Source organism: Kwoniella botswanensis, chromosome 1 (assembly GCF_036426115.1).
Source record: "Kwoniella botswanensis chromosome 1, complete sequence".
In the NCBI taxonomy this organism is placed as follows: Eukaryota; Fungi; Basidiomycota; class Tremellomycetes; order Tremellales; family Cryptococcaceae; genus Kwoniella; species Kwoniella botswanensis.
The window spans coordinates 323,188-342,510 of record NC_088599.1 but is presented as its reverse complement, the minus strand read 5'-3'; the positions used below and the strand labels follow the sequence as shown (position 1 = coordinate 342,510).

The window sequence follows — 19,323 nt, the reverse complement described above, 5'->3', positions numbered from 1 at the left end:
CCCAATTTGTGTAACACACCGCTTGATCGTTATCAGATGACATTCGATTGGACTCAAGGCTACTGGAATGAAAACGATGCGATGCCGGACTCGGATTACAGGATAACAGCAGTTCAACAAACAATGAGTTAGGGTACAGCTCAAACGTTGTGATTTGGCTTTGACCCTACGTACGCGACAACATTATTGGGCTATTGTTGTCTTGAGGGCAAGTTGTTTTTGGGTATTCGATGTCGATGCCTACTGATTTGGACAGCCGTTACCCTACATCTAGACTCAAGGTCATATGCTTGGTCGTTGATACATACCACCGTAATTGGAATACTGATACATCAAGAGTAGCTGCTAATGACTGAATTAAGATACGGTGTCATGCTATAAGAGTACAGTGTGTGTCGATGATAAGATTGACTGATGATACTAGTTGTTACACTGTGTGGATCCTTCTGAAATATCACTCTTGCTCTACCATCAGAACAGATTCATTATACCTCCCAAACAAAGACATGTAATCGACAAAAGCAAAATAGGAGATTTCGTTCCATCCATGCTCATGCCGACCATCGATCTGGTCGGGCATGCTGTATGAATGCAACTAATACATCAGTATTCGAACGTAAGAGAGAGAAGGAAGTCGTAAAGTACTCGGATGCATGGTTGGATCCGGACTCACCACTACTGGTGTTATTTTTCCTCCTTCCAGCTGCTCCAGCTGCACCCGCCCCCGTGCCAGCACCTACACCAGCTGCTCCTCCCGTACTTGATTTCGATCCCGACGAGGATGAACCTGATGAAGATGATTTACCACTACTTGCACTACTTCCGCTACTGACACTTCCCGCACGTCCTCCTCCACCGCCTGTGGATGCTCTACGACATAGTGCTACATCGGGTGTCTCAGAGGTCTCATCAGCAAGAACATCTACGTATGAACCTATAATCGTCAGTCATCTAAGTCTACTTGATTGAGGAGGTGGTTCGAGACTTACCGCATATTGTCCATGACTCTTCATCTTTTTCATCTTCTACTCCGATCGTATACTGCTGTTCGTCCGATCCGATTACTCCGAAATCATCTAATATGACCTCACTGATAATCAGCTGGATCCTATGGGCGGCATAGCAACAATCTTACCTTCGATCACCAGCTCTTCTGGAGGTAAAGCCATACCCAACTTCTCGGCTGGTAAAGCTAATACGGTGTGTAGGGATAGGATTACTCCGATCATAAGGATGATACTATTTATTTTCGTCATGTTGTTTTAGTTTCTGAGGGATAAGCAAAGTCGATAAGGTGCAGAGGTTTTACAATATTCAAGAAGTGCGATGGTTGTAAGTAGATAAGGAAATAATCGATATGTATAGCTGCGGATCTTATAGATTAAACTTCACTTATATAGATTCTTCGCCATCAAATGATCGACACGATCTTGATTACGATTATCATTAACCGGAATCTCATATGACGCCCTGATAGATCGTGTCGTCATACATCTCTCTCGACACCTTTACGGCCGAGTGGAGCACCAAGTGCGAAGCGGTGCATGCATCAATAAGTTATGACCTACAGCATATCAAGCATAGATAATATGTCGTGTAGAAAGGTATGTGCATGTCCTGCGCGTATATTCATGTATTGCTTAATCAACATTCCAGAATGGTATCCGAAATCTCAAGTCTTCGACTAGACGCGTTTCACAGAATGGTTGACAAGCCTAACATCAGAGAGACGAGTGCTGCAATGCCGACGATCAACTGGATTGCAACAATACCTCTCGTTCCTGATCATTGGCAAGTGAGCTCCGTGTTCACTCTCTCGCCATGGGTACAGGACACCGGTCAACTCACCCTCTGCAGAAGATCTGGTTGCAGTGGAAGTGGAAGTGGAAGTTGAGTTGGAAGTCGTAGTGGTAGTAGTGCTCGTTTTCGGTAATTTGATTTTCTTCTTTCTTGCTACCAATCCGTTATCCCTTTTCTCCAATGACCCTTGATCTAGATCATCTGCTCCACTACCCGTCTTGATAGGTGATACTTCGGGACCAAGGGTGATAGCTGGGAACACCACCAAGCGCGTCCCTTGGTGAACAAAGTGAGTGCCTTTGTAATCATCGGTTGGGGATATGTGAAAGTCATCTAGATCACACCTTGAGTCACCCATTCTGAAAAAAGGTCAAAGATCAGCTTGGACTTACCTTGTTTGGTCGTTGCGGGAGGCAAAGAGGGACCTGCATGTCCGGATAATGAAACCGATAGTAGAATGGCAAGGATGATAGCGAGATTCGTATATGGCATTGGCATCGGGAAGGTGACTGTGGTCGCGGGTAAGTTGAGATGAATTGGTAGTCATGAAGACCTCCTTGTCCTTCCAAGATGATTGTTCTTTCTCAAGAAGGGACATGGTATGATCCACTGCATGTACGTCACATCTTGCACGGTTGTTCAACACATATGACGATAGAGTACATACCATCGACAATTGTCTCAGACACTGAGAACTTACATTCACTTCAGTAGGTTCTTGGCAATGTAAGCACTCATCCTAACGACAATTGCAAGGCAAGAATCTCATTCACCATTGCGGACAACCGGATAATTCCAATGACATACATGGTGTCTCATACAACTATTTTACAGATTTATTACTTCTTACTACTAAATGACATCCTTATCTCTGACGGTTTATCTATGGTCTTCAACTTCATGATGTGTTTCGTATGTGATATGATGAGAGACGGTGGTACACGGATGTTTGGATGATCACGAATGTATATTATCGGTTGTCTAATCACATTACTCCAAGTCAGCTCAACTTCTTCTAAAAGAGTATGGTCAACTTACGAGTGCGACCAGATTCCAAGGAGCGAACACTCCCGCAATATCACCATCCCTACCATACGGAGCGACTACCATTTCCCAATACCTTGTGAAAAAATAGGTGTTTGTGCTGTAGATCCTGAGCCCATTCCTGAAGAGTGGGACGGAGGGCTGTTCTGCGACCAGGTGACTACTAGTGTCACGGCTGTCCAGAGTAGTATACCGTTTGTGTGGATGAAAGGCGGCATGGTTCATGGGTGATAACACTGAGGTTTGTGCAGAATGGACGAGTGAGTTCGTGAGTGATTTCTTTCTGTCGTTCTTTGTATAGTTTGATTTGACTGTGGAATGATGCTGTTAAGAATCAAAAGAAAAGAATGATGATAACCTTTGATCTGGTTTTAGTTTGCTCATCTAGAGTGATCACGATGTACAGATCCGTATAGAGGATCTTATGAATCTACGAAGTATTCCGGGTTAAACCGTTACGGATCTCACAGATCATATGATCAGTTGATTTCAACCACTTTAGTACGACATCCCGTCTTAGTCCGGTTAACTCAATCGCGTCAGGAGTAATCCCACGTATTCATGCGGAGTGAAGTGGAGTATGAATTGCGTACATAGCAGACAGCAGTATCAAAGATAAAGGAATGTCATGTACTCATGGCGAGAATCGGAAACTCTATCCCAGTGCAGTGAGGTAGCGATAGTTTCCGTAATCGGATTCCATATGCTTAAATCTTGATTGGTCGAATTGGCTTTCTCCCTATATTTGGTTGATTCTTAGGAATTCTCACCAATTCTCACGCTTCGTTGATGCATTCCTCGCTCCGAGCGCACCAGATTGTGTTTCACCATGGATGACATTCCTGATGATCTATGAGCAGATTCAACTCTCAGAACCGCATTCAGGAATTCATCTTGCGGACGTTGATCAGGGCAGCTTAAAGGGTTATTACGCCCGACCAGTAGCTGGACCGGTACTGCGGTGTAGCCCTTTCATTGAAACGTCGATCCAACTCCTCCCGATAATTATTTCTTGTTCTTCCTATCTTTATGTGATGGGTATGTCAGATTAGGCCAATCCGATTCTTTCCTATTGTAAAACACTACAAATACATGCAACTTGAGAAAACGTGGCAAACCCTTGAATATTAAGGTTAACCGGTTCGTTCCGTAAATCCCCTTCGTGTTGTTTGTTGGCTGTCTTTACGCCCTTACGTACGATAATGCGCTGATACCGGACTTGGGAATGATCTGCGATTTTCTCCTTTTTCCTTAATCCGTTCTCACGTCGGTAGTTGGCGTTCCAACAGACATGCTCGCACGGTTTCGCTGTAGGTACCAAATCGCAATTGAAGGAATGCGAATGGAGAGGTGATCGTTGAAGTCCGGGGTAATCGGTATACGCACATACCAAAGCAAACCGTTGGCGTCCGAATCCGATAAGATACTTGCCATACTCTATTCTAATGTTCTTCTATACGGTTTACTGATTGTTGAGGCAGAGAGTAATGTGCGATAATTGACGAGATGCCAATGGTCCAGAAAAGGTATATAAACCCCCTCTTGGGAGGTCGAAATCCAACTTTCTTTTCTCCATCATCACAACAAACAAACAACAACCAAAGCCTCTACCAAACCAAACCAACCAAACCAATCTACTACTTATTCTTTAACGAATAAACCAAATCAACCAAACAATAACAACAATGTTCGCTCGATCTGCTCTCAGAACTACCGCCATGGCTTCCCGAACAATGGTCGCCAGACAACAGTTAGCTAGACGTTCATACACTGTCCCAACTTACGACGAACAAATAAGAGCTTTCTTCAAAGCTAGACCCGTCCCAGTTGATGTCTACCCCATTCTCGCCATCACAGTAATGATGTGCTCGTACGCTTCTTACATGCTTACCAAACACAGTGAGTTTCTCTCCCCTCTCCATCTTAACACCTTTAACGAATCATCCGCTGACGAGCAATTTGATCACTTATCAGTTCGAGAAGATAACGATCACGTACGATGGGGTCCAGGTATGGGAGGTGTAAAATTTCAACTCCCAGGATCCCAATAGATCCTCTCCCTCCTTCCACCTCTCATTCCCTGGAAGACCCAGCTTGGGCTACCCTCGAACTCATCATAGCATAGATTCAGGTTTTCTCACTCATGATCTAATTTCTTCTTCAATCAATTAGTCTCGTTTCCTCTTTCTCTCATTGTTGTGCTCTAGTTGTGTTTTACTCCTATCGTTGGCCACGATTGTATAATTTAAATACCTGATTTCTATATATAGAAAAACAGTGAAAAGTAGAAAGAGTGACAATTAGATATATACATATCTGGTTGATTATGCAAAAGACTTTTTCATGATTACCCCTCGACTGCAGGAACATGGATATTCAGCAACTTAGCAGTGGACATCAGTTACTTCATAGCGATACAGTCAGAAGCGATCTCACCTCATCAACTTGACCTCAGCTTACCACTCGGATTTGAACATTATCGATCGTACAATACTGGGCCCGAACAAGATTCAGCCCTTCGCCCTGCATATCAATTGGATCTTGTCAGTTGTGGAATGCTCCGTAACCTTGACCAACCCCCTGGTTTTGCTGTATCCCGCTGGCAGTGAATATATGGACAATTCCCAATGAACATATATGCGTCTTGTCTCGCTATTCAACTCCATACTGTATATTATAAACTTTCATCACATTACTTTCGACATCGACCTCTTCTTCTGTGTTTCTCGTTCAGAACGCGATCACCCCCACTATACATCCTCACGGTCATCAGGAGTACAACAAATTGGTGAGCCAGATCAAATAGAGCACTAACGGTGATTATATCCTTCCAGCAGTTCCAAGCAGTAATCAAACCTATAAGACCTATCGTTCGACGTCTCTCCTCTCCCAAGTGACAGTCTCATCGTTGGGCTCGGAATCTCTCTTGCCCTGTTCAGTCGATTCTGCCTAAAGATCGACCACCTCGGTTGTCCCAATCGGGAACTTGGTCAAGGTGAATTGATTAGATTGAAGATCCCTGTTGAAAAGGACGATATCGGCGTATTAACTATCGTACCAACTCACCTGACTTAAGCGGTTCGCCGTCCCAAACGATATCCTCTATAGACCGATCAGCAACATCAATAGTCAAAGTGGGATTGACAAATGACACTCACCATCAGTATGATTCTCAGAGGTTTTAGCATTCGCTCTTTCCATCTTTTTCTCCTTGTCGACGTTCGCTTAGCCCAATCATGTTGGGCTATTTGTCATTTCATCGACTTTCATCAATGCTAGCCATGATCCAACACCGGGTGATTCTCTCACAAGATGATGTCCAGAGAATTGTGTCATCTTCGCTATCAACTTCCGGATTTCTTTTTCTTCCACTACAATCGAATCCTTGGGCTTCTACTGGATCATGCTCTGTCGACTGTCGAGACCAATGTACGAATACGTCGTCATGCCCCGATCCGGTATTATGAATGCCTTCATTACAAGATGTGATCACTCAACACAGTCAGCTCATCGACTGGCATTCACCAGGAACCCAAAAGTAAACCACAAAGAACCTCACTCTCATTGGTATCTCGAACGAAGGATACAAATGAATTCCTTACGGAACGAACGTCAAAAGCTGGAGTTTGATTTTCAGCTTCGACTGTGGCTGGGTCCAATCAATTCATTCCCACTTCTCTTCTAGGAAAACGGGAGATGCTGGTCACTCACCGGTACCTGTATCTCTCTTGGCACACGTTAGACATGAATTTCCCTCGGATCTTCGTCGAGGGTCAAAAGCGGGAGTTTGGTCTTGATCTGAAGGTCATGAAGTCAAATACGACCATTGAAATTGGAATTTAGACATATCGACGAATCCTGTAGGTATCGATGTTTGATACATTTGAATTTCTCAGACTCACCGGGATCTTCAGGTATGACATCCACTACGACGAGGTCCCCAACAAGAGTTCATCAATACAGTATGAAACTGGATGGAGAGGATGATCCGACCTACCAGTGATAAATCCCTTCCTCAAATTAGTCTCAACAGCATCATTTCTGTCATCCAGCTTCGATTCTCTTCTCATACTTGTCCCTTCTTGTGACGATGGTGAGTGGAATTGATCCGATCCCATACTTCCATGAGCATTGGAATCACCATATGCGAATACTCCGCCATCGCTCGCTCGGTCGTCCTCTGTAAGACATCAGTATCAAACATTGTTCAATCGGTTTCAGCAGGGAAGGAAAGAGAGTTGATCACCTTGATGGTTGGAACGAGCCCATACTATATCGCCTACCACATGGACTTCGGCGGTATCTCTCTTATCGAGAAGAGATGATCTACGGAGCTGGTAACCACTCGCATCGTGAGAGGAGTCGGGATGGGGATCGTACGGACAGAAAGAGCGGAGAGTATCAGAGTGACAATAATCGATCTCATCTTCTTAAATTTGTATGATATTCAAACTTTTATACTGTATTTAATCGATACAATATGTATGGTTACAAGTGGCGAGTGTCATAATATTCCATATTTATATACTGATCAGAAAAGAATAGACAGATCACTTGCACGCCAAGAACCCTAAGAGTGGAATAGTTTGTTTCTGGACTCTTATTAACAGATCTGATGATGGTCATTTGACAGGTAACTTAGACTAGTACCTCAGATCTGCCTAAGGTGTATGCGGAAGAGTGAAACACGACTGATGAGCATGTTTGAGTCGTGTTCGTATTTGTGTATTATGTGCTTGTTATTGCGACGTCTATCAGTATGACAGTATCAACTCATCACGATGATGAAGCTGTGTATAATCATATTAAAAATGCATGTAACAAAAATCAAAGATACCTATCTACCTATTCTGTTTCAAATTATCTAAGTTACTCTACGTATTGGTGACAAACACGACCAGCGTGTTTGACGAACCTGTATGAAAGACCAATATACCTAAACCGAATTAATCCACCACTTTTGTTCTACTAAAGTGTTTTATCTGGAGAACACGAATCTGCAGAATAATCCAAAATCCGAGACATTCCAAAATCTGCGAAAGTGCATCCTTGTCCGTCAATCTTCCATCTTCCATCCTCCCTATACCCAATCCTTGTTCTTCTCCCGAATCCTAAAAACCTAAATTTAATATTCTATCCAGTCCTTAATTCAACCATTCCCATATTCAGTATTCTATCCAATCCTTAATCCAACCATTCCCATTCCAGATCGGAATTATAAGCTGCCCCGTTGATATAACTAGCCATCACTCCCATATCCCAATTATCATCCGTCAATGCACCATATGCTCCAGTAGTAAGATCTAGGGATCTCTTCGAACAACCTGGACATCGATCTGCTACCTGAGCGACAATCGAATTACCTCCCCCTACATATATCATCACACCAATTGACGTCAGTGTTAATCAACAAAGATAATAAAGATAAACGCAAAAAGTTGATATGGTGATGTAGGAAATCGTGAGACGTAAAAACTTACAGGATAATTTCATGTGATGTCCGCAGATAGGATTATTGTTAGGGTTCAACCCATTATATCCCGGCCAATTATCGAACAATTCCGCTGAGACAGCTACGATGTAATCTGATGCTACGTTTGTCCAACCACACGCACCTAGACCCGTATCGAAATATGTTCCCCAGCCGTAGAATGGTCCGTCTCCATCTGGATCTGCTGAAACGGCCGTGGCAGTGGCGGCGGCTGAGGTAGAGGTCGAGGTAGCGGATGCTTTGATCGAGCTCGTAGAGGATGCTGCTTTGGAAGTAGAAGTGGAAGTAGCTTTACTGGTGGTAGTAGAACTGGTTTTGCTAGTAGTTGACGAAGCTGCTTTACTGGTTGAAGACGCTGCTTTACTGGTAGAAGACGCTGCTTTACTAGTAGATGAAGCAGCTTTACTAGTACTCGATGAAACAGCTTTACTGGTAGAAGAGGCAGTTTTGCTGGTGGAAGAAGGTGCTTTACTGGTCGATGAGGCAGCCTTGCTAGTACTCGATGAAGTAGCTTTACTAGTGGAAGAAGTTGCTTTGCTAGTGGAGCTAACGGCTTTACTCGTCGAGGCAGCCGCTTTACTAGTCGAAGTAGCAGCCTTACTGGTACTTGAACTCGCTGCTTTACTAGTACTGCTACTCGAAGTAACCTTTGAAGTGGTATTACTAGTACTCGATCCCGTTCGACTCGAAGTGACGACTGCCGAACTCGTCTTAATCGAACTTACATTGCTACTACTTGCAGCCTTGGAGGCTGAAGAAGAAGAAGTGGAAGTTGACGGTTTGGAAGTCGTCGAAGTGGTCAATCGGGATGTGGTACTGTTTGTTGCTGCTTTGAAGGTCGAAATGGATGTAGCAGCTTTAGATGTCGAAGTGGAAGATGCAGCTTTGGAGTTTGAAGAGGCTTTAGAAGCTGAAGCAGAGGAGGAAGATGCTTTGGACACAGAAGTGGAAGTCGAAGGTTTGACCGAGGAAGAACTGGATTTAGCGGTAGTGGAAGCCGAAGCTGACACCGACTTGCTAGTTGATGATGCTTGTGGTCCACCCAAGTTCAGGGTCGCTTTAGCGGAACCTGCAGGAGCCGAGGAGGATTTCGAAGCTGACGCGGAAGCTGAAGCTGATTTGGCAGTGCTTGAAGAGGAAGCGGCACTTGATTTGGCGGTTGTGGAAGAAGAGGATTTGGAAGTTGGAGCGGAGGTAGAAGAGGAAGTTTTGGAGGCTGAGCCTGAGACTGAAGAGGAAGATTTTGAAGCCGAGGCTGAAGCTGAGGCCGACGCTTTGGAAGCTGAAGCTGAGATGGAGGAAGATGCCTTCGAAGCTGAAGCTGAAGTAGATGAGGATGCCTTCGAGGCAGAAGCGGAGGAGGATGACTTCGATACAGAAGCAGAGGAAGATACCTTTGACGCAGATGCTGAAGCGGTTTTCGACACCGCCGAGGAAGTGATCGAAGCTGACGCTGAATTGCTCTTCGATGTTGACGAAGAGATGGGAGCAGATGATGAGGATGATCTGTTGACTGAAGAAGACATAGATGAGAGGTAAGTCGATGATGGCGAGGTAGAGGAGATCACACTGGTTGTGACGGTGACGGTAACAGTGTTAGCTGAACAAGTACCATTGGAGGTAGTAGCTCTTTTCCTCCTTTTGACCACTTTCTGAATCACATTTCTCTTCTCTTTCTCTGGTTTCACGGCCACTTCTACTTCCTGCCTTTCCATCTCTAAACTCTTTGACCTCTTCAATCTATTCATGAACCATTTGGAATGATGTCTCGCTTCTACATTCCCCTTGTCTGCTACTCCTGCTGCTACTTGCGTTGTATCGCTAGTAGCTAAGGATGGGTTCGGAGTGGGATTGACATTGGCGTTGGCCGTGGCGAGTAAGGGAAGTAGGGAGACGAGGGAAAGGAATCTCATTTTGACTCTATAGGTAGCTGGTTTGAAGTTGAAAGTTGAGGTTGATTAGAAACAGTATACCGACCTGCGGCTGTAATGTAATGAATGTATTATGGTATTATAAAGCTGAATGTGGGTGTAAAAGAAGCTGTGTATCCCTTCCAGAGCGATTAGAGGAAGTCGGATTAGAGATGATTAGATGGGTGAAAGAGGTTAGGAATAAAGAATATCAAGATGAAAATAGAGAAAGAAGTTTTGAGAATACTCTGTATGCATGCGCATGATGGGATTTGCCATCGGTCTTGCTTGGATCAGGTCGTTAGTTATTCCGTCAGTGGTTTAGGTTACAAGTGTACCAGTGAATAGAGTCATATCGGACACAACAACATACCGCCATGTTACCCAACTTGCGCGTACCACCATCTCATCAGTAAGGTTATATCACTCCAGGTCGCGTATTTTACCTTTTCGAGCAATACTGGAAATGAGTTCGGAACGTCGCTGAGGACCCGTTGAGAGGTGATGCATGGATATGATGGAGGTGCTGGGTGACGGTGGATGCATGTCGGTGATGACCCAAATGCTTTGGTAGATTGTGTGATGTTCGACACAGACGAAGAGGAGGAGAAGAGGAAGAAGAAGAAGCAGGAAAAGACGACTGGACCTGTCCGAAGATGCGCCATCTCTCAAAACTTGCGGAGACTCATGTTACGTAAAACAGCCCACTGGTCCATCGGCTGAAGTCACGTGATTCCGAATATTTCAAGCAGATCGCTCTCTGCGATACATGCAAGAGACTGTGATAATCTGTTCATTTTTGAAGTTGCTATATCGAGATTGACAACTGATCTTTTCAACACAACCGATATCAGCAAGTACTGCACAGTTGCCGTCTCAAGACCATATTATCCCACTCATACATCTGGAAGCTCTCTCCGGATTCATACTGTATTCGATATGTCCGCCTCGACATCTGCTCAACCGGCAGACGCCTTGTTAGAGTGAGCTTACCTTTTCTGTCCGTTAAGATGATCTAGCTGACATACTACTTCGTTGAAACAGTAACGAGCTATCGTTTTCCGAACCACCTTTCTCCACTCAGTTAGATCCTCGTATACTAGCAGCATTGGCCGATCAGAAATTCGCTCACCCTACTCTCGTGCAAGCTAAAGCTATCCCTTTACTCCTAGAAGGGAAAGATGTATTGGCCAGAGCTAGAACAGGAAGTGGTAAAACTGCTGCTTATGTCGTTCCTGCCATTCAAAGAATATTAGAGGCGAAGGCAGTGAGTACATCCCTTTCATTATTATGCCCCTCTCTGGTATGTGCTATTGGAAAAAAGCTAATATCAAATGCGTGGGTGTACTGAAGAATCTATCTCCCGCTTCTCCCGAATATCAAACCACCCGTGTGGTCTTCCTCGTACCCACCAAGGAACTCGCTTTGCAAGTATCCACTTTCGTCAAGAATATTACAAAGTACTGCGAGGGTCTGGTCGGTTGCGTCAACGTTGCAGCGGGCGGTACGAGTGTACAGCGGTAAGTCAATCATTCCCTGGAACACATCACTAACATAGCTGATGGAGAGTTTCATTGTAGTGTTTTACTAAATGATAATCCAGATATCATCATTTCAACACCTACCAAACTCTTATCTCTCTTACAGTCCAAATCAATCTCTTTGAACCAATTATGCTTTCTGGCAATTGACGAAGCGGATTTACTGTTATCTTACGGATTCAAAGATGACTTGACTAGAATTATGGACCCGACTTCAGGATGGGTACCTCGTCTGGGAGTACAAGGGTGTTTGATGAGTGCTACTTTGTCTGAAGATATCGATGGTGTTAAAGGATTAGTTCTACGTAATCCAGTAAATCTCCCCTGCATCTCCTCCCTTTTTACGGATTCGTCAGAGTAGAGCTGACATGCGTATCGGTTGTTGTTCAATCAGGCAATCTTAACTTTATCCGAACCTGCAACTTCCTCTTCCCTTCTTACTCAACATTACACAATGACCTCTGAACGCGACAAATTCCTGCTCATCTACGTCCTATTGAAATTGAAGTTGATCAGAGGCAAATCAATCATATTTGTCAACGATGTCGAAAGGGGTTACAGGGTGAAATTGTTTTTGGAACAATTCGGTGTGAAATGCTGTGTGGTCAATAGCGAGTTACCACTTTCGAGTCGATATCACGTGGTGGAAGAGTTCAACAGGGGTGTATATGATGTGATTGTAGCTACGGATGAAGGTACCGGTGCTGATGCTCAGGAAACAACCGAGAATGAAGAAGAAGAAGAAGAACAAGATGAAGAAACAAAAGAACAAGAGGAAGAGGAAGAGGCAGAAGTGGAGACTAAAAATGCAGAAGCTGGACCATCCAAACGACCTCGATCAGATCCTTCAACATCATCTTCAAAAGCATCCGGTAAAAGACGTAAGATTGATGGTACTTCATCTTTAGCTAGGGGAATCGACTTTACAGCAGCATCATCAGTGATCAATTTTGATTTACCACCAACATCCACATCGTACATGCACCGTATAGGTCGTACTGCCCGAGCGGGACATTCGGGATTATCACTTTCTTTCGTCGTCCCCAAAGAGAAATGGGGTAAAGATAAGAACGTTTCGGTCAAATCGGCAGAGAAGGATGAAGTAGTCTGGGAGAAGATCAAAGAACGTGCGAAGAAAGATAGCGGATCGGAAATAAAGGAATGGAATTGGAATAAAAAAGAGATAGAAGGTTTTAGGTATAGGATGGAAGATGCTTTAAAGTCTGTTACGGGTAAGAGAGTACAGGAAGCTAGGAGGGAGGAAGTTAAGAGGGAATTGTTGAATAGTGAGAAACTAAAGGTGAGTTGGGTCAACTTCTGATGTTACATGTTATGTGAGACGATGCTGGTCATCCCGCTATACATCCATCAACCATTATCATTTTCATCTTGATACCATGAGTTCAATGCTAATCTACCCAATTCCACAGGCACATTTCGCCGCTAACCCTCTCGACTTATCATACCTCCGGCACGACACCCCTCTACATCCCGCACGACAACAAACTCACTTGAAACACGTACCAAATTATTTGATGCCTAAGATAGCTGCTTTGCCGACTGGTACAGGTGATGTCACGGATGGTGGGCATATAGGATATTCAAAACGAGGTAGAGGCGGAGGAGGGTTCAGGGGTAGAGGTGGCGGTGGTGGTGGAAGAGGTGGGAAGGGTGGTTCTAGAGGTGGAAAGAAAGTTGATCCGCTCAAGTTCAAGGGTTAGTACAGGGTATGGGAAGATGAGGATATAGTATGCATGGTATAATCATGGTGAATTTACTTATATCTACTTACTGATATATCATCACTGATCACTGTAATGTAATATATTGCTACCTCAATATCCATCCAACAAAGTACAATATATTGCTTTGCTCGAGATTTTATTCTGACCATCATTGATCGTGTACATATACAATATCACAGACATACATCTCAATAAGTTTCAGTATCGTGCTCATTCCCAGACATTACCTTACTATCTCCCTTATGATTGGAATCATTCGATCTACGATCATTATCGTCGCTTTTTCGCCAAGGTGGTAAATCGTCTTTCGGACCTAAAGCCGGTGCGTTGATGGTAGGTTGTGGATTTGGATGAGCATTGGGCTGAGGTTGAGCTAGGGCGAGTGCGAGTCTCTTGGAGAGGAAGTGATTGGATGGATGTCTACGGTGAGACAAGGGGTGCGCATGGGATGAGGGGGTTAAAGTGAGAAGAAGAACTATGAGGAGGGAGGTGAACAAGTACTTGTACATCTTTTGTTAGGTATTATCTTTTTATTGGTAATCCATGAGCTTGTGTTGGATGCAAGATACTCAGCTCGAAGATGATTTTGAGTTGAATAGGTTATGTTTTGCGTAAGTATACAGATTTTACAATCACTTTTTAGTATATGATGATATAGCAATTGACTTATTACTTGATCTCCCTGATATGAATAAGTGAACGGTTTGATGCCCAGATAGGAATGCCCACCAGACACTGCATGAAGGATGATACTGTACGATACGCTGGTCTACAGATACAGTACAGTAGAGTGTCATACTGCTTTTGGGGAAGTCAGTCAAAGGAGATACTTACTCCACGCACTGCGACATGTCGCAAGTTACATGTTACTTGTTCATGCCAGAGGATGATGTTTTATGTCCCGGGGGAGGCGATAGGTGCTATTGTACATGTATATTCGCATATAGGGTTGAGTATAAAGCCAGAAATTGATTTAGTCGATACATCATTATCGTTATATAGGATACATATTACAAAAATATTTAGATAGCTCAGTACATTTGTACATAATACACGATAGTATGGATACAAATACCATGGAACCTTCATGTCTACGATAGAAGATACATCGTAACCACACTAATCACAGATATCGGATAACCCATTAGGGGAACGTTCCGTCGAGCATCTACCATCCCGAAATAATACATGAGCTTACTTCATTCTCTGAGGTATTTTACTGTATCCTACTTACTACTGGTCCTTGAGCTCGTAGCGGGATTAGCAGCCACCACACTAGTTGCTGCTCCTCCGCTGTTACTGACTGTCGTAGCAGGCGCAGACCCTCCAGCGGACGTAGCTCTTCCACCAGTGGTCTGACCAGAATTACCATTGGCTACTGTGTTCCCTCCAGTCCCAGTACCCGACCCGGAATCAGCCGCCCCATCACCATCCGTATCACCATCATTGGTAGTACCCGTACCTGTACCTCCTCTAATACCACTTCCCGTACCGGTATTCCTATTTGATCCTGATCCCGAGCCAGTGTTGGAACCGGAAGTACCACCTCTAGAACCACTTGATCCAGAGCCCGAATTAGAGCTGGAACTGGATCCTGAACTTGATGAAGAGCCACCTCTACTTCCACTACTACTACTGCTGCTTGAAGAGGAAGATGAAGAACCACCAGATGGTCTTTTACATAATCTCTGTCCTTGAAACATTGGATCACGATCACGATCCTCTTCGAGGTGGATGAGTTGATCGTTTACCTCTGGGTCGGTGGGATCGTGATTGGATTGAGGAAGTATGATATCCTCTATAAAGGTCACAATCCGACAGGTTAGACAGTATCAGTATATCATTGTCTGATACGATATGATGAGGAAGACTTCCCTTACCACATAAATCGTACATAGTCTCCTGTTCTTGTTCTTGTTCTACTTCATAACCTTTCTCATATTGTGGATTCAATATCGTTGGAATAGATTCATATTGCCCAATGTCATTCTGGGATTGCGCATCAACAACTACTGTATCCGATTGAAATCCTATACCAATGTTGTCAGTCAATTACTCGTATGCACATCCCCAATCAGTCAGAAGTTAAGCTGCATATGATGAACTCACCTGATATATCTTCTGATGGATGTACGGGGGAACCTATAACCCTTCGTGCAAGGATCAAAAGTACAGCGGTTTGGAGGTAAAGTCGATGAATCATCGTTATATATCAACTACTGATTCGTGTTTCTCGAAGTCGATATACAGGCAAGAATGGCAAGAGCTGTACTCTACTGTACCTTTATATATATCTTATCTTATTCATTCATTCAGGCTATAAATAGGTGGTGCAGATCATCCGGTTACTCGAAGCATCTTCCGATAGGAACATATATAGCTTACTAGGTTGCGATGCACAGCCTCAGAAACCACACTATCACCACTGACCCACTGCTTACACTGCATCGGCATGACGTATTTGGGTGGTATCGGTGAGATCTCAATGCACCCATGTAAGGATGTATACAGAACGGGAGACAAGCTCGAGGAATGAGCATAACCAACAAGGTTGCGAGGATGATAGTCGTATGAATGAGTCATTTTCAAACCGTACCTTACCTTATTCGAGATCTTATCTAACTTAAACTGCGCAAACCACGGATTAGATACGAGTAGTAACATAGTTACATGTATTTATCTCATATCATCTATATCATCACCTCTCGCTCAAATGTCTATAATACATACTCATCCTTACTGTACAACATGTTTCTTCCCTTGGAGAATCATCTCTTCACAGTTTGAATTTGGCCGATTCACTCTTCACCAAATTTACAATCACCGTATTATCCAAAGGTGTATATTGGTTAGTCACCAATTTGATGGCTTCCTGAGCTACTATACCACCTAAAAACGCAGCTGTTGTGGGTAACGTGCCGGATCCTCCTCTTGTTCTATCCAGTCAACAAGAACCATTATCAGCTATCATTTGCGCCGCTCTAATCGCACAGCTGAGTGAATTGGCTTATCCACTTACATCTCAGCAATACATTCCACAAATATATCATCCACTTCTTCCAAATCTTTCTTTCCCAATATACCCTTTAGGATCTCTTCGACCTCTCGATTATCCTCTGACATATCCGATTTGCCCTTCACCCCCGGCCATCTCTTATGGACGATATAGAATCTCTCCGACGCCAAAAGAGCGAGGTGCATGGCGAAACAAGTTGTCGAGCCGTCATACTCGTCATACTGATAATCAGCTATCTCCCAGAAACAAGTACATATCAGCTCGGGTCGATGGTATCAGTGAAGGTAAGACGAGACGTACCGATTGACTGAGCGATCAATCCTTTACCTTCCTTCCTTTCCCTTAATGGAGTACCTTTGATCATCCCCACTCCGCCTACATTCTTCACAAACCCTTCAACCTCCTCGTCAGGTATCGTACCGTCTTCCAACCCAATCTTCTGAAGCACCTCAGCGAGAAGTGTCTTGAATCGAGCTAAATCAGATTGGTATTCCTTCTTATAAAGGTTCTGAAGATGCACGTATGAGGTTGTTGATGAATGCATATCGGGTAAAGAGGGCGAAGTAGGCGGTAGATGTGGTGGAGTAGCAGTATATTGAGAAAGGGTATGAAGGAGTATGTGTAGATTCTTTGACTACGAGCAAAAGGGGGGAAAACGTGAGCTGAAGCCCTTGCTAACGATCGAGATTGACGATCAGCTCACACTGGAGGATATATTCTTGACACTGTCATCCTCCAACAGTTGCTTGATCTCCCATGGAACCTAAAATCATATTATCAGCTGGTTTTACTCGATAGACTACAGACTACTCAAAGTTTCTGCAAGATTGCAATCCTGCTCACCTCGGACTTAGACCAAACTCTGTAGGCTTGAGCCAAAGCTTCCTCATAATTCTCCTCATCACCTTTCACCTTATCCTTCTTGAGCAATTCCTTAAATTCCGCTTTTTCTTCACTCGTTTCAGGTAGTTTACCACCATGCTACATGAGTTGCATCAGCTGACATATTCAATGCTAGTCTCTGGATAGCTTACCGATTCTTTCCATATACTTGCTGCTCTCACTAATAAGATTACCCATGGAATATGAGAATGCTCCATACTGTCCATTGCAGAGAGATCGAGCGATCGTGCATGTTGTTCAAGAGAAGGGAAAGGAGAATCAAGTCGAAGAGTATGAGTAGTATCAGGATGAGTATCAACCACTAACACAATGATGTCAGCTCAATAATTCTTCCCAATCCTGAAAGCCGATTGGACTTGGACTTACCACTATGCTCCCTAAGTTGGATTTCCACTCTACCGATAAACCCTGAGTTTCTGATTGCAATCAACGGAATATCAGGTCCACCGACACCATTCGACACTGTGGTATTCATCAGCTACGATAGTCTACATGGCAAAAGGGGATCGTGCTAGCTTACCATCCCAGAGAAGATCTGCTAATCGAAGTTCGAGGGATGGCTCAATGTTTGAAGCGATGATGAGGGTAAAAGATGTGATGAAATCTGGTTCGGATACGAGGAGAGAAGACGGCTCCTGACATAGTGCGAACATTAAACAGATTAGCTTTTGTCCATTGACGTGGCGGAGATGATAACACCTACTTCGACTTTAGCAGATCCGTCGACAGCAGGATTAAGCTCTTTCAGATACCTAACAAATGCATGATGAGCTTTCTTATCCCTTTCTCTCAGTGTCGCAACAGGATTCAGCTCACTTGACACTCTGCTCAGCTATCGGAGATCCAACAGAATCAGGATGGAGGAAGAAGTTGGTAGCTACGTCTTGAGAAGTGGTGAGGTCAGGTGAAAGGATGGTAAAATGAGATATACCTAAAACGAAACTTCAGCATCTTCTTTCTTAAAGTGTATTGTAAACTCACCAGGAAGTACGAGGTTCTTTAACGCTTGACATCCCGTGGCGTCGCATCCTACCAGCAAAACTCTGGCTGATTCGAGCGATCTCTGACCGGCTGAAGCCCACAGTCTGTGCGCGTAGGTAGGGTGAGTGAGCAAACGGCGAAGAATGAATATTCAATGATCGCAGAAGCGCGGAGAAAGGGGGAATACATCGAGGAAGAAACACACCTTAATTGTCTATCATATCGTCTAGTCTTTGCATCAGGTCGATATCTACCATAAGGAAGGACATATAAGCATTGAGTAACCCTCTGAGTGATGATGTTGCGAGAGCGAATTGTCTGGAGACACCACTTACGAAGGTATCTCGACAGTCCCAGTAGTCGCATGGGTAACATCGATCGAATCGTCCATCTTTGTAATCTTCGTCGGCCTGCTCTCTTGATCTGGAAGAGAAGGAGGGGAAGAACGCATGGAGGTTTTTGGGTGATGGCAGTTGCGAGTTTTGCGATTTTTCCGGGGGAGATGAGTGACGTTCGTAGGGGTGAAGGACTGAGGTGCTGCCAACGCTTTGCCGATTCGGTAGTGATATAAATGGGCAAAGCTATGCAAGGATGAAGAAGAGAGAGAAGGATGATGGATGATGGATGATGAATGATGAATGATGAATCTGGGTTGATGGGATATCTAGTCAACCTCCACTTTCACCCTTGACACCAAAGTCAAATCGCGTGAACCCACAGATAGAAAGAATATCATCTTCCTCGTTGACTTTACATCATAGCTTATGGCACATACTCGTATCATACAAGTTAGACCAGTTCAGAATCACCAGAGCACATCAAACAGTACTGAAGATCAGGAATCGTAAGATTGAACGGACAAAAGAGGTCAAATATCGCTCATACATTGGAT

General features: G+C 44.0%; 9 protein-coding genes across 9 annotated transcripts; 2 read left to right on the top strand and 7 right to left on the bottom strand.

The window, feature by feature from the left end:
* Nucleotides 1-471: 471 nt before the first annotated feature.
* L199_000133 (uncharacterized protein) lies at nt 472-1,256 on the bottom strand (the record flags this gene model as incomplete). The annotated part of the gene is made up of 4 exons (XM_064885906.1): nt 472-581; nt 674-934; nt 990-1,076; nt 1,136-1,256. 4 exons carry the CDS (start codon nt 1,254-1,256, stop codon nt 472-474), a joined length of 579 nt encoding a protein of 192 aa, XP_064741978.1.
* Nucleotides 1,257-1,695: 439 nt separating this feature from the next.
* On the bottom strand, nt 1,696-2,298 carry L199_000132 (uncharacterized protein; the record flags this gene model as incomplete). Its single annotated transcript, XM_064885905.1, has 3 exons — nt 1,696-1,781; nt 1,849-2,133; nt 2,193-2,298. The coding sequence occupies 3 exons, from the start codon at nt 2,296-2,298 to the stop codon at nt 1,696-1,698; spliced, it is 477 nt and encodes a 158-aa protein (XP_064741977.1).
* A 2,231-nt stretch (nt 2,299-4,529) lies between these two features.
* On the top strand, nt 4,530-4,895 carry L199_000131 (uncharacterized protein; the record flags this gene model as incomplete). Its single annotated transcript, XM_064885904.1, has 2 exons — nt 4,530-4,743; nt 4,819-4,895. The coding sequence occupies 2 exons, from the start codon at nt 4,530-4,532 to the stop codon at nt 4,893-4,895; spliced, it is 291 nt and encodes a 96-aa protein (XP_064741976.1).
* Nucleotides 4,896-5,709: 814 nt separating this feature from the next.
* On the bottom strand, nt 5,710-7,270 carry L199_000130 (uncharacterized protein; the record flags this gene model as incomplete). The annotated part of the gene is made up of 10 exons (XM_064885903.1): nt 5,710-5,793; nt 5,911-5,946; nt 6,003-6,088; nt 6,154-6,315; nt 6,404-6,493; nt 6,556-6,642; nt 6,747-6,770; nt 6,842-7,024; nt 7,091-7,178; nt 7,229-7,270. The coding sequence occupies 10 exons, from the start codon at nt 7,268-7,270 to the stop codon at nt 5,710-5,712; spliced, it is 882 nt and encodes a 293-aa protein (XP_064741975.1).
* A 758-nt stretch (nt 7,271-8,028) lies between these two features.
* Nucleotides 8,029-10,248, bottom strand: L199_000129 (uncharacterized protein; the record flags this gene model as incomplete). Its single annotated transcript, XM_064885902.1, has 2 exons — nt 8,029-8,213; nt 8,325-10,248. 2 exons carry the CDS (start codon nt 10,246-10,248, stop codon nt 8,029-8,031), a joined length of 2,109 nt encoding a protein of 702 aa, XP_064741974.1.
* A 936-nt stretch (nt 10,249-11,184) lies between these two features.
* Nucleotides 11,185-13,507, top strand: L199_000128 (ATP-dependent RNA helicase DBP9; the record flags this gene model as incomplete). The annotated part of the gene is made up of 6 exons (XM_064885901.1): nt 11,185-11,228; nt 11,290-11,512; nt 11,599-11,765; nt 11,826-12,099; nt 12,181-13,086; nt 13,217-13,507. The coding sequence occupies 6 exons, from the start codon at nt 11,185-11,187 to the stop codon at nt 13,505-13,507; spliced, it is 1,905 nt and encodes a 634-aa protein (XP_064741973.1).
* Nucleotides 13,508-13,719: 212 nt separating this feature from the next.
* Nucleotides 13,720-14,040, bottom strand: L199_000127 (uncharacterized protein; the record flags this gene model as incomplete). Its single annotated transcript, XM_064885900.1, has 1 exon — nt 13,720-14,040. One exon carries the CDS (start codon nt 14,038-14,040, stop codon nt 13,720-13,722), a length of 321 nt encoding a protein of 106 aa, XP_064741972.1.
* Nucleotides 14,041-14,622: 582 nt separating this feature from the next.
* Nucleotides 14,623-15,734, bottom strand: L199_000126 (uncharacterized protein; the record flags this gene model as incomplete). The annotated part of the gene is made up of 4 exons (XM_064885899.1): nt 14,623-14,699; nt 14,766-15,329; nt 15,412-15,561; nt 15,641-15,734. The coding sequence occupies 4 exons, from the start codon at nt 15,732-15,734 to the stop codon at nt 14,623-14,625; spliced, it is 885 nt and encodes a 294-aa protein (XP_064741971.1).
* A 573-nt stretch (nt 15,735-16,307) lies between these two features.
* On the bottom strand, nt 16,308-18,822 carry L199_000125 (uncharacterized protein; the record flags this gene model as incomplete). Its single annotated transcript, XM_064885898.1, has 13 exons — nt 16,308-16,467; nt 16,551-16,779; nt 16,848-17,181; nt 17,251-17,310; nt 17,391-17,528; nt 17,582-17,751; nt 17,817-17,912; nt 17,971-18,085; nt 18,154-18,202; nt 18,267-18,381; nt 18,432-18,535; nt 18,637-18,681; nt 18,767-18,822. 13 exons carry the CDS (start codon nt 18,820-18,822, stop codon nt 16,308-16,310), a joined length of 1,671 nt encoding a protein of 556 aa, XP_064741970.1.
* Between the last annotated feature and the right edge of the window lie 501 nt (nt 18,823-19,323).